The following is a 12,222-nucleotide window of genomic DNA, read 5'->3' on the forward strand; positions in this document are numbered from 1 at the left end:
AGGAAGTAGTGTCATTAAGGATGACCATTGGAAAGCCTTGTAGTTGAAAGAAAAGATTGGTTTAAGTTTTAAAAAGTCTTAGCTTTTCAGGGTTTGGGCAGGTAAATGAGAGGTTGTTAGAGTCATCTGATCTTCCTCTCCACCCAGCACCTTTTCTCTTTAGTGACCACATTTTAAAATGTCAGGAAGACATTAGGACACTCCTTGGGAAAAAGTCATTCTCCTCTTACCTACAAACCTCTAAATGCTGCTTCTTTTTTCCGTGCTTCTAAGGCGGTGTTCCAAAGTCCAAATTTACTAGTGTGGGCTCCACAAGTCACATCAAATCCATCATCCCTCTCCCCTCATTGCAGGGCGCTGGAGGAAGGAGTTGAGAAGCTGTAGGCAGTAGAATTAAACCCCGTGTAGAGACGCTCCATGACATCTGTCTGGATAGCCTTTTCATGATGGGGGAGGGGAGGGAAAGCAGGAGTTGGCTAGCTTTACCACCTGGGTGTTTGGCTGGCAGGATGGTCTTGATTTCTGTTTGAGGGCTTCTTGAATTCTGTGGTCGAAACACCTGTGTGCTTGCTCTATTGATTTTGGCTCGTTTCTTCAATTTAACAAGATCATCCTGGAATTTTAATAGTGTCTTCCAAGGCATTAGTAATCTTTCCCAGAGCTGCATTTTCTGTGGATTGATTAGTGCCTTAGTCATAAGATCCTCAGAGCTATTAATAGGAAATATGGAGCAGTATTGGCTCCTTACCAGCAGCATTCAAGAGCTGCTCCCGTTTTGACACCAAACTATTAATAATTTGTGGGTGTTCAATATATTTAACTGACTTTTTTACCCACATTGTATTCTTCTCATACTGTCTAATCCATATGCATAGAAGTCCTCAGAGAATGCACTGCAGAGCCATTTCTTAATGCTTTAGGAAAATCAAGTATGTACATGACACTTCTGCGAAGTTAAAAGAAGACACCTGCAGTTTGCCTTAACTGTGGTCAGTGCACAGAAGGTGAGCACTGCATGGTCTCCATCTAGGTGGGGCGTGAGGAGCCGCACTGTCTCAAGTGTTTTTAAACACAATTTAAATTTTACTATATAATGCAACTTTCCTGAGAAAATTGTTCTTCTTACACTTATTTAAATGTGGGGCTGCCATGGCAGACGGGAATTTAATAAATGCCATATGACGATGTCAGTGAAAAAGACAAGAAGAAGATTCCTGTGGGTGTCACACAGGAGAACTTCAGACAAGAAGAACTTACAGTGTCCACTCACACATGGATGGATATAGTTCTCTGTACTGGGGGTGGGTGTGGAAGCAGAAGTACCAGCATCATCATACCCTCCCCAGTCCTGATCACTGAATGTTTCCAGCTGTACAATTAATGTACAACCCGTCTCTGGTTTGCTTCCCCCTGCCTCTTCTACAGGGACTAGTAATTTTTAAAAAACCTCATCCTGTTCTTCCACTGCCCAGTGGCTCCCTATATCTTCAGGGATCAAGTCAAAATGCCTTAGCTTAAGCACAAAGCCCCCTCTGCCCTCTGTCTTCCTGTGCCTCCATTCTCCCCGACCTCCCACAACTCACCTCTCTGCAGTCCTGCAGTCTAGGTCTCTGCTGCTCCAAGTGTGCTCCAGGGACCAGCAGTATAAGCATCACCTGGGAGCTCCAGACCTGAATCAGCCTGCATTTTTTTTTCAAAAATTCACCAATTTTTTTAAATCAATTTTTATTTATTTTTGCTGTGTTGGGTCTTCGTTTCTGTGCTACGGCTTTCTCTAGTTGTGGCAAGTGGGGGCCACTCTTCATTGCGGGCCTCTCACTATCGAGGCCTCTCTTGTTGCGGAGCACAGGCTCCAGATGCGCAGGCTCAGTAGTTGTGGCTCACGGGCCTAGTTGCTCCGCGGCATGTGGGATCTTCCCAGACCAGGGCTCGAACCCATGTCCCCTGCATTGGCAGGCAGATTCCCAACCACTGCGCCACCAGGGAAGCCCTAGCCTGCATTTTAACACGGTCCACGGGTGATTTGTGTGCACCTTAATGTTTGAGGAGCGCTGCTCTCTAATTCCCGCCTGTCTGGCCATATCCTCTCACTTCCACTACTCTGAACACTCAGTGCAGTTTGCTTTAATTTTTTACCCATGTGTCACGTGACCTTTAAAAAGTCAACACTGAAAGGCATACGTCCCTTGCATCCCTTCAATCCTACCTCCATTTCAATTCTTTAAACTCCTTGTATTTTCCATTGCTGCTGTAATGATTTTTTTTGCCAATTTAGTGGCTTAAAACAACACACATGTACTCTCTCATAGTTCTGGAGGTCAGAAGTCAGACATGAGGATGAAGGGACTGAGGTCAGGGTGTCAGCAGGGCTGGTTCCTTCTGGAGGCTCGAGGGGAAATCAGTTCCTTGCCTCTTCCAGCGTCTCTGCGCTGCCACCATTCTTTGGCTCCTTGGCACGTGGATCACTTTAATCTTGACGTTTCATCCTCACCTCACCTTCTCTCCACACTTTGACCTTCTCGCCTTCCTCTCATAATGACCACTGCGATTATATTGGTTCCACCTGGATCACACAGGCCCATATCCCGATCTCCAGATCCTCAATTTCTGCAGAGTCCCTTTTGCCATATAAAGTATAACATTGACAACTTCCAGGGACTGGGACGCGGACATCTTTGGGGGGCCACTATTCATCCCGCCACGTTCCCTTAGCTGTGTCTTTTGTTATTTGGCTCTAAATATCTGTTAACGTGTATATTGCTATCTCTTGATTAATCAGTGTTAGATCTTATTCATTTCTTTCCCCCATTCTCCCAATATAATCATTCAGTATTTCAAGGCTTTCCTTTATTATGACTCTGAAAATATTTTCTCACTGCCAAGCCAGTTATACTCTACATTTTTTTCCTTTCAAAACTTTGAAAAAATTTCATTTTATTTTTGCATTTTCTTAGTTTCCTTTGAACATCTGACGGCCTTCCTTTAGCTTTTGTGACTGTTCTACAAAGTGCCTCTTGATGAAAATTTCCACACAATTTTCCACTTTGTGCCTGTCAGATAACTTGTCAATTTTGGGTTTCTTTCCCTTCTGGAAATGTCCGTCCTCTCTTCCTCCTCCCTCCTGACTTAACCTGTGCTGGTTGTTCTTTTAAGCCTCCTACACAGCTGTGGTTCTGCGACTCTCCTTTCACGGAATGATTCCCAACCTCATCTACACATTGGAATCACCGGGGGCGGGGGGGGGCTTTAAAGTTCCCTGATGCCTGGGTCAGAACCCCCTGAGCTCCTGCCGTATTGTGGTCTGGGCTTCAGGCTTTTAAAGCTCCCCAGGTAACTCTACCCTGCAGCCAAGGATGAGAGTCACGGCTGTAACATCATCTGGGGAGTTGCTCGTGTTGCTGTTCTGTGTTGGGTTCCCTGATTCCTGGTTCTCTATTTTTTAAATTTATTTCTCTGTTTTGGTGGAGCATATTATTTAGTAGCTTGCCAAGAGAAGATGTCTGTTCAAGCCCTTGCATGTCTGAAACTGTCTTTATTCAGCCCTCACACTTAGCTTGCAATTTTCTGTTAAGTATTTCAAATTGCAAATAATTTTCCTTTAGCGTTTTGAAGGCATTGCTGGTCTAACTTTGAGTTATTTGTTCCTGAGAAACCCAAGGCCATCTGAATTTCAGTTCTTATATGAGGCCTTTTCTGTGCTTCCCCTGGAAATAATTTAATACCTCCTTTTTTCTGATATTCTGTAATTTCATATTGTGCCTTAGTGGGATGGTCATTTTTATTCATTTTAAGTCTGGAAACTTATCTCTAGTTTTAGATGATTTTCTTGTGTTATTTCTTTGATTTATTTCCCTTCATTTTCTCTTTATGGGATTCTTATTATTCAAATCTTAGGCCTCCTTGATTTATCTTCTTTTTTGTAAAAATTTTTTCTCCTCTAATTTACCTTTGACTACTTTTTTCCCCTTACTTCCTGGCATATTGAGCTAGAAAAAACCCCAGTCCTTTCTCTCCTGAGTGTCTCCTTTACTCCTGCCCCACTGACACACACACAACACTTCTGAGGCCAGGTGTGTGTGGTGTTTTCCCCACCAAGCAGTCCTGCAACACCAGCTGGGTGTCCTACCGTTCAACTCAGTTCTGACACTCTCTGCCTGGTGATAGCGTCAGATTCCACAGGGTAAGGACTCAGTCCCACGAGACTGCTCCCCACTTCAGTTGCCAGTTGCAAGTGGTAGGTCCCCAGGGTACCCACAACTTCTGTCCAACTTGGCCACAAATCACAAGTTCCCACAACCTGCACCTGGGGTTTACTTAATTTACTAGAGCCACTCACAGAACTCACACTACTATATACTTACTTATGTTTACCAGTTTATTAAGGGGTGGATACAGATGAACAGCCAGATGAAGAGATACATAGAGTGAGGTCAGGGAGGGTCTCGAGTGCAGGAACTTCTGTCCCTGTGGCGTTGGGGTCTGGTCACCCTCCTGGTATATGGATATGTTCACCTACCTGACAGTACCCTGAACCCCCATGCCTCTGGGACTTTTATGGAGGCTTCCTCATGTAGGCATGATCAATTATTAATTCCATTTCCAGCTCCTTTTTCCTCTCTGGAGGATAGGGGTTTGAGACTGAAAATTACAAACATCTAATCATGGCTCAGTCTTTCTGGTGACCAGCCCCCGTGCAGGAGTCATCCAGGAGCCCACATGGTGTTGCCTCAGTAGAACAAAAGATGCTCATTATGCTTTAACCACTTAGGAAATCAGGGATGGGGTCAGAGATGAAATATTAGAACAAGAGATGCTCCTAAAGCTCTTACCGTTTAGGAAATTACAAAGGTTTTAGGACCTCTATGCCAGGAACTTGGGGCAGATATATGTGTATATATATATATATATATATAATCATTAGTCTCATTAATCTTTTTGTCTGGCTTCCACACTAGGCTATAAGCACTTGAGGTCTGGGGTCATGTCTGACCACAGTGCTTGTGCATAGGAGGCTGAAATATTGCTTATTGAATTAATATATTATAAGCATAGCTTGTGGGGGAGGATGACTAAAAGTGTATATTTTAGCTGAATAACAAAAAATTTATTATTAATATGTTAAATCAATATTTTATGATAGAAAAATAATGTGAATATGACATAGAAATTTCTGGGACTTAGAACTAAGAAAAATAGTGATCAAAAGTTTTTTCCCCCTATTTTTGAACAGAAACTTCCTGTTCTGCCCAGGGATCACAGCAAGCATTAGGACTGCAAGTAACTTTGAACTCTTTGTAGTTGAGATGCCATGTGACTTCCTAGTTTCTGTGGCCTTTTCATTGACACTTTATGTGTCTAACCATTTTCTTTTCTGACTCAAAAACTAGGACCCATATTTTGATAAAAGAACAGCAAAGTGGTTAACTTTAAAAGAAAGGTGTACAAATAGGTTCCTCAATAAAGTCATCATATCTGCTTTAACTATCTTACTCCTCCTTTTAGTCCCTTGAATATAAGATGTGCCCCCGGCCCCCTTCCCACCTTTCAGATCTTGTGTGGGATATTTGTGATAAAAACTAGCCTTCTCTAATATAAAAAGAAGGGGCCATTGGAGAATGACTCCCCCTCCTTTATATCTTATCACAGTCCCCTTGTTTTCAGAATATGGATACAACAAAGTCCTAGGATATGTGTGCCTGTCTAATGTAGCAGGGTTTGGATATATGTGGGCTTTCTGAACACATCTGGAGCTCCACCTTCCTAATGGGTAGTGCTATAGCTGATACAATTCAGAGAGGCTCTCTCCCTTTCTGGCAAGTGCTTCTTATTATTTGATGGAATATGGGTTTTATAGTGACAGAAATGGGGGAATGAATTAAGAAGTGCTTGAGAAAAATTATGGCAAGAGAAAAGGGGGGATCAGGCTACATAAACTTTATGGATTATTAGTCCAAAGAACTAGGCCTGAAATATGTCACCTGCTGCCGTGATGCTGCTGGTAGTTTTATGAGAACAATGGATTTCCTGCGCATTAGCTTATCAGGCTGGCCTCTCTGCCTTACAGAGGGTGGGCTACAAATCAATGTGAGGGAGAGAAAGTGACATGAACAGATAGGATACTTGAAATCTCATAAATTCCAGCACACGTGGTCTCTGCGCCCATGGGGGGAACACTGACGTGGAGGGTCACTGGGACTGAAGGACATCTTACCGTGTGTGCTGGCTCTTCCGAGGTTCCCCCTTGAGGTCCTAATTCAGCCAGAAATGATGGCTCCTGTGCTCCTGAACAGGCTTTGCTTCCCCTCTCAGGAAGAGAAGTGAACTTCAGGTACAGATTAGGGACGCAAAGACCTAGAGAGAAAGGCATCTCTGGGATTACATGGTATCAATCAGCAGCTGACACGCTCTTTAACGGGATAGCGTTAATAAGCAGTAGACACGTCAGTGCTTCTGTAGTCAGTGTCACCATTGCTTGCCTCTGATATTTAACAGCTAGTTGGAATATTCTTGAAAAATATATTTAGCTTTCCTCTGATTCAAATCCTTCTCATTAGAAAGAATAAACTATGTTGATTATCTCTGAGGGGATATTTTTAAAGTTTAATGAAACAAACATTTAGATCATCCTTTAAAATGTGCTGGATGACTGTGCTTATACTCACCTTCTTTTTGTATATCCCAAGGGGCATCTGCAGACATATGCATAAATCACTCAGTAAGCAACTGTATGTGGAGAGCTTACTACATGCTTAGTATGAGGTTAATTTGTTAGAACCAGACCCATGATAGGCAAACCAGTACACTGTTGTGATGCTTTTTACCCATGATTTTTTTTTTCCTATACCATTACAGGCCAGAAGACAGGCTTATATGGATTCTATAAGGGAAGGAACTAAAAAATTGCAAAAGATGAAGGACGAACATAGCCAGAAGGTATTCAAAGACCCAATTAGCCACTGCTAATTATTTGCTTGGGGTACTAGATAATTTTGAAGGGTTTCGGAACAGAAATTCTTACATACATGAAAATTCCGAAAAAAAAAAAAACCCACAGGTGTTAAAAATGGTGAGATGTGAATGTGTTTTAAGAGTATGGTGGTGCGGTGGCTCCTTCTGGTCAAAACTCTCGTGATACTTAGCCTCATAGGGGCTACAGTGTGTCTGCTGTAGTTGGAGCCAGCATCTCATGGAGAGGATGATAGAACACTTGGGAACTTACGATCTACAAAACATAACCAATGCCACTGCCATTTTTTAAACCAAAGATATATGATATTGCAAATAGTGTCCAGAGACTACTATAATGCATAACAAACAAAGCAGGCATACAAAATCATGAAACTGGCTTAAATGTTCATCTAAAAATATACATAGAATGAAAAGTAAGGATACTCTACACGTATACACATATGTGAGGCATTCCAAACAAAACATAAAATTCCAAATAAAGCGAGCAAGAGAAATCAGTGAAATGAATACAGAACCTCCTAAGAAAAGTACTTCAAGGGTAATCCTTATTAGAATATGAAATTTCTGGCAGGTAACTAAAAACAGTGTTGTGACTTGATGGTCATACCTGCCTTGATACGTAGGCTCAGTGGTGCCAGAGGCTCCTCAACAAGGGCTGGGAGTGATGGGGAAGATGGGAGTCAGCTCCAAGGGGCCACTTCATTCCAGGTCCTTTAAAAGAGCAAAATAAATTATTCAGCCAGTTGAAGACCATTATATTCCCCATCATTTTTATTTTCCAGCTTTTTTCTTGCTGTGTTTATGGTGATATCCTGTCATTTCTTCCAGAATATCTTTTTTTAAAAAATAAATTTATTTATTTTTTTATTTTTGGCTGTGCTGGGTCTTTGTTGCTGTGCACGGGCTTTCTCTAGTTGTGGTGAGCGGGGGCTACTCTTCATTGCGGTGCGCGGGCTTCTCATTGTGGTGGCTTCTCTTGTTGTGGAGCACAGGCTTTAGGTGCGCGGGCTTCAGTAGTTGTGGCACATGGGCTCAGTAATTGTGGCTTGCGGGCTCCAGAGCACAGGCTCAGTAGTTGTGGCACACGAGCTTAGCTGCTCCATGGCATGTGGGATCTTCCCGGGCCAGGGATCGAACCCGTGTCCCCTATATTGGCACGCGGATTCTTAACCATGGTGGCACCAGGGAAGCCCTCTTCCAGAATGTCTCTTAAATCTGTTTCTTCAATTATACAATTAACAGAATTCTAACTCCCATTCTGAGTTCCTCGATTTCGTTTAATTTGTTTTTTTTCCATTATGTCTTTGTTGCAGAAGGTAACTTATTATAGCAATTGTGGGTGGAAATCATATTACAAAATATGTACTAATTGTCGTTGCTCTAATTTGACCCTTTTTTTTTTTTTTTTTTTGCCGTACGCGGGCCTCTCTCTGTTGCGGCCTCTCCCATTGCGGAGCATAGGCTCCGGACGCGCAGGCTCAGCGGCCATGGCTCACGGGCCCAGCTGCTCCGCGGCATGTGGGATCTTCCCAGACCGGGGCACGATCCCGTGTCCCCTGCATCAGCAGGCGGACTCGCAACCACTGCGCCACCAGGGAAGCCCAATTTGACCCTTTTGAGTGCTACCCTCCTCCCAAAAGTGGCCAACTTCTTACTCTTTCATAATTTCATCCAGCATATGATATAAATGACTGTGTCGCTGAGCTGTATTGTGCATAGTACGTAGTAATTAAATTGTTGAAAGAAATAATGTAAGTTGCCAATTTAGTTATTAAGCTACTATATAAACAATAAAGAAACCATGAAACATTTTTATCCCTTGGTGTTTAACAATTTTTTTTTCTTCTGACAAAGGCCTCATATTGAAATCCACAATTAAAGAAGCAATGTTATAGTAAGATTCTAGTAATTAGCATGTGGAAACTAAATCTGGTATACACTCATGTTGTCTTTTCAGTAATGTCTGTTAAATCACATGAAGTGTTTCTGTGATCTTTTAATTTATTCCTAGGTCCTGAGGGACTTAGATACCGAGGGGAGTGTTGTGAAATCATTGTAGATACGATTTACTTTAAAATAACTTTTAGTGAGTTTTAAATAGTATTTTATAAAGTTTGGTGTATATATTCAGAATGTGAAAACCATTAAAAGTAGAACATTTTATAAAGAGAATGCTCAACAGATTAGAAAATCAGATCTGGGATTTAATTTTCAGGTTGAGCAGTTACTTTAGACAGTGAAAATTAAGCTTTTTATTTCTTAATCTTGTTTTTCTTCTGGAGTTAGACAAATATTGATACATACCTATTTTCTGGTTATTGATTAAACATTTTCTTTACATAAATTATTTCCCTTTACTTACTGAAGCTTTCAGTAAAATGAAGTGCGAGCGTATAGATAATTCATCACTAGGGACTTCAATAAGGGTAGAATATATAAGGATATTTACCTTGGTTTTGCTTCTCTCCCTTTTTGCTCAGTCTGTCATTGTTGGAAAATGTCCCCTGGAGGCATTTCCTGGCTGGTAGAGTCTGTTACTCCTTATCACTTTAATGGTTTACCTTAAGACAACGAGAAGAATCATGTTTATGGTAGGAAGATACAGAAAATAACACATTCGAATAAACCTACCTAGGGAAACAAAAGACCTGTATGCAGAAAACTATAAGACACTGATGAAAGAAATTAAAGATGATACCAACAGATGGAGAGATATATACCATGTTCTTGGATTGGAAGAATCAATATTGTGAAAATGACTGTACTACCAAAAGCAATCTACAGATTCAATGCAATCCGTATCAAATTACCAATGGCATTTTTTACAGAACTAGAACAAAAATCTTAAAATTTGTATGGAGACACATAAGATCCCAAATAGCCAAAGCAGTCTTGAGGGAAAAAAACGGAGCTGGAGGAATCAGACTCCCTGACTTCAGACTATACTGCAAAGCTACAGTAATCAAGACAATATGCTACTGGCACAAAAACAGAAATATAGATCAATGGAACAAGATAGAAAGCCCAGAGATAAACCCACGCACCTGTGGTCAACTAATCTATGACAAAGGAGGCAAGGATATACAATGGAGAAAAGACAGTCTCTTCAATAAGTGGTGCTGGGAAAACTGGACAGCTACATATAAAAGAATGAAGTTAGAACACTCCCTAACACCATACACAAAAATAAACTTAAAATGGGTTAAAAACCTAAATGTAAGACCAGACACTATCAAACTCTTAGAGGAAAACATAGGCAGAACACTCTATGACATAAATCACAGCAAGATCTTTTCTGATCCACATCCTAGATTAATGGAAATAAAAGCAAAAATAAACAAATGGGACCTAATGAAACTTCAGAGCTTTTGCACAGCAAAGGAAACCATAAATAAGACGAAAAGACAATCTTCAGAATGGGAGAAAATATTTGGAAATGAATCAATGGACAAAGGATTAATTTCCAAAATATATAAACAGCTCATGCAGCTCAATATTAAAAAAAAAAAAAAAACAACTCAATTCAAAAATGGGCAGAAGACCTAAATAGACATTTCTCCAAAGAAGACATACAGATGGCCAAGAAGCACATGAAAAGCTGCTCAACATCACTAATTATTAGAGAAATGCAAATCAAAACTACAGTGAGGTATCACACCAGTTAGAATGGGCATCATCAGAAAATCTACAAACAACAAATGCTGGAGAGGGTGTGGAGGAAAGGGAACCCTCTTGCACTGTTGGTGGGCATGTAAATTGATACAGCCACTATGGAGAACAGTACGGAGGTTGCTTAAAAAAGTAAAAACAGAATTACCATATGATCCAGCAATCCTACTACTGGGCGTATACCCAGAGAAAACAATAATTCAAAAAGACACATGCACCCCAGTGTTCACTGCAGCACTATGTACAACAGCCAGGTCATGGAAGCAACCTAAATGCCCATCGACAGATGAATGGATAAAGAAGTTGTGGTACATATATACAATGGAATATTATGCAGCCATAAAAAGGAATGAAATTAGGTCATTTGTTGAGACGTGGATGGATCTAGAGACTGTCATACAGAGTGAAGTAAGTTAGAAAGAGAAAAGCAAATATCGTATATTAACGCATATATGTGGAACCTAGAAAAATGGTACAGATGAACCGGTTTGCAGGGCAGAAATAGAGACACAGATGTAGAGAACCAACGTATGGACACCAAGTGGGGAAAGCCGTGGTGGGGGGGGTGGGCATGGTGGTGTGATGAATTGTGCAATTGGGATTGACATGTATACACAGATGTGTATAAAATTGATGACTAATAAGAACCTGCTGTATAAAAAGTAAATAAAACAAAATTCAAAAAAAAGAATCACGTTTATGGTAGGAAGATACAGAAAATAACACATTTGTATCATTGCATCTATTCATGTGTTTGTTCATTCCATTCATTCAACTAGTATTTATTGAACACCTACTGTGGAGTTGGAGAGTAGATTCTCTAGGTTAAGTTGAGGTGACAGCACATTGATCCTGCCCTGTATGTCCCTGACTTTCACATTCTTACATTACTCTGGTCTCTGGTGACAGTAGGTTCTTCCTTAAGTTTAACTTCTCAGTATTTTACATTTGATTCAATTCCCTCTTCTAGAAATTTAGTTACAATTCCTCTTCCAAACTATACCTTCAGTATATTCTTCTCCACTGACTACTACATTTTTTGTCAACAAACATGCTGACTCTTGCCATTGTAAATAAAGCAGCCAACCAACTCCTTCCTTGATTCTGCTATCCTCAGAGCTAACACCTTTTCTGCTTCTACCAAAACAAACAAACAAAAAGGACAAAGGTAATATTACTGTAATCATACCTTTATTGCCCACTTTGTCCTTAATGCTTTATGTTCTGGTTTATATTCATAAATGTTCTTACTGAAACTGCTCTCTAAAGGTAAAATCCCTTCAGAACATTCAATGCAGTGGTCTTTTTGCAATCCCTCTATCCCTGTAACTCTGACATTATTTAACACCATATAAAGCTTTCCTTTTCTGGCTTTTTTTTTTTTTTTTTTGGTACGCGGGCCTCTCACTGCTGTGGTCTCTCCCATTGCGGAGTACAGGCTCCGGATGCGCAAGATCAGCGGCCATGGCTCATGGGCCCAGCCGCTCCGTGGCACGTGGGATCTTCCCAGACCGGGGCACGAACCTGTGTCCCCTGCATCGGCAGGCAGACTCTCAACCACTGCGCCACCAGGGAAGCCCTTTT

The 12,222-nt window shown here is 41.1% G+C and overlaps 1 protein-coding gene across 2 annotated transcripts in view; it reads left to right on the plus strand.

The window, feature by feature from the left end:
• The window catches only part of EPSTI1 (epithelial stromal interaction 1), a 103,645-nt gene that overhangs the window by 63,464 nt on the left and 27,959 nt on the right, over positions 1–12,222 (plus strand). The window contains exon 8 of one of the 2 annotated variants that reach the window (XM_019936496.3): positions 6,853–6,933. The exons of the other annotated variant lie outside the window; for it this stretch is intronic. Within the exon in view, the coding sequence (XP_019792055.1) occupies positions 6,853–6,933 (81 nt within the window). The remainder of the gene's footprint in view (positions 1–6,852; positions 6,934–12,222) is intronic. 2 annotated transcript variants of the gene reach the window in all.

Source organism: Tursiops truncatus, chromosome 18 (genome assembly GCF_011762595.2).
Source record: "Tursiops truncatus isolate mTurTru1 chromosome 18, mTurTru1.mat.Y, whole genome shotgun sequence".
Lineage (NCBI taxonomy): Eukaryota > Metazoa > Chordata > Mammalia > Artiodactyla > Delphinidae > Tursiops > Tursiops truncatus.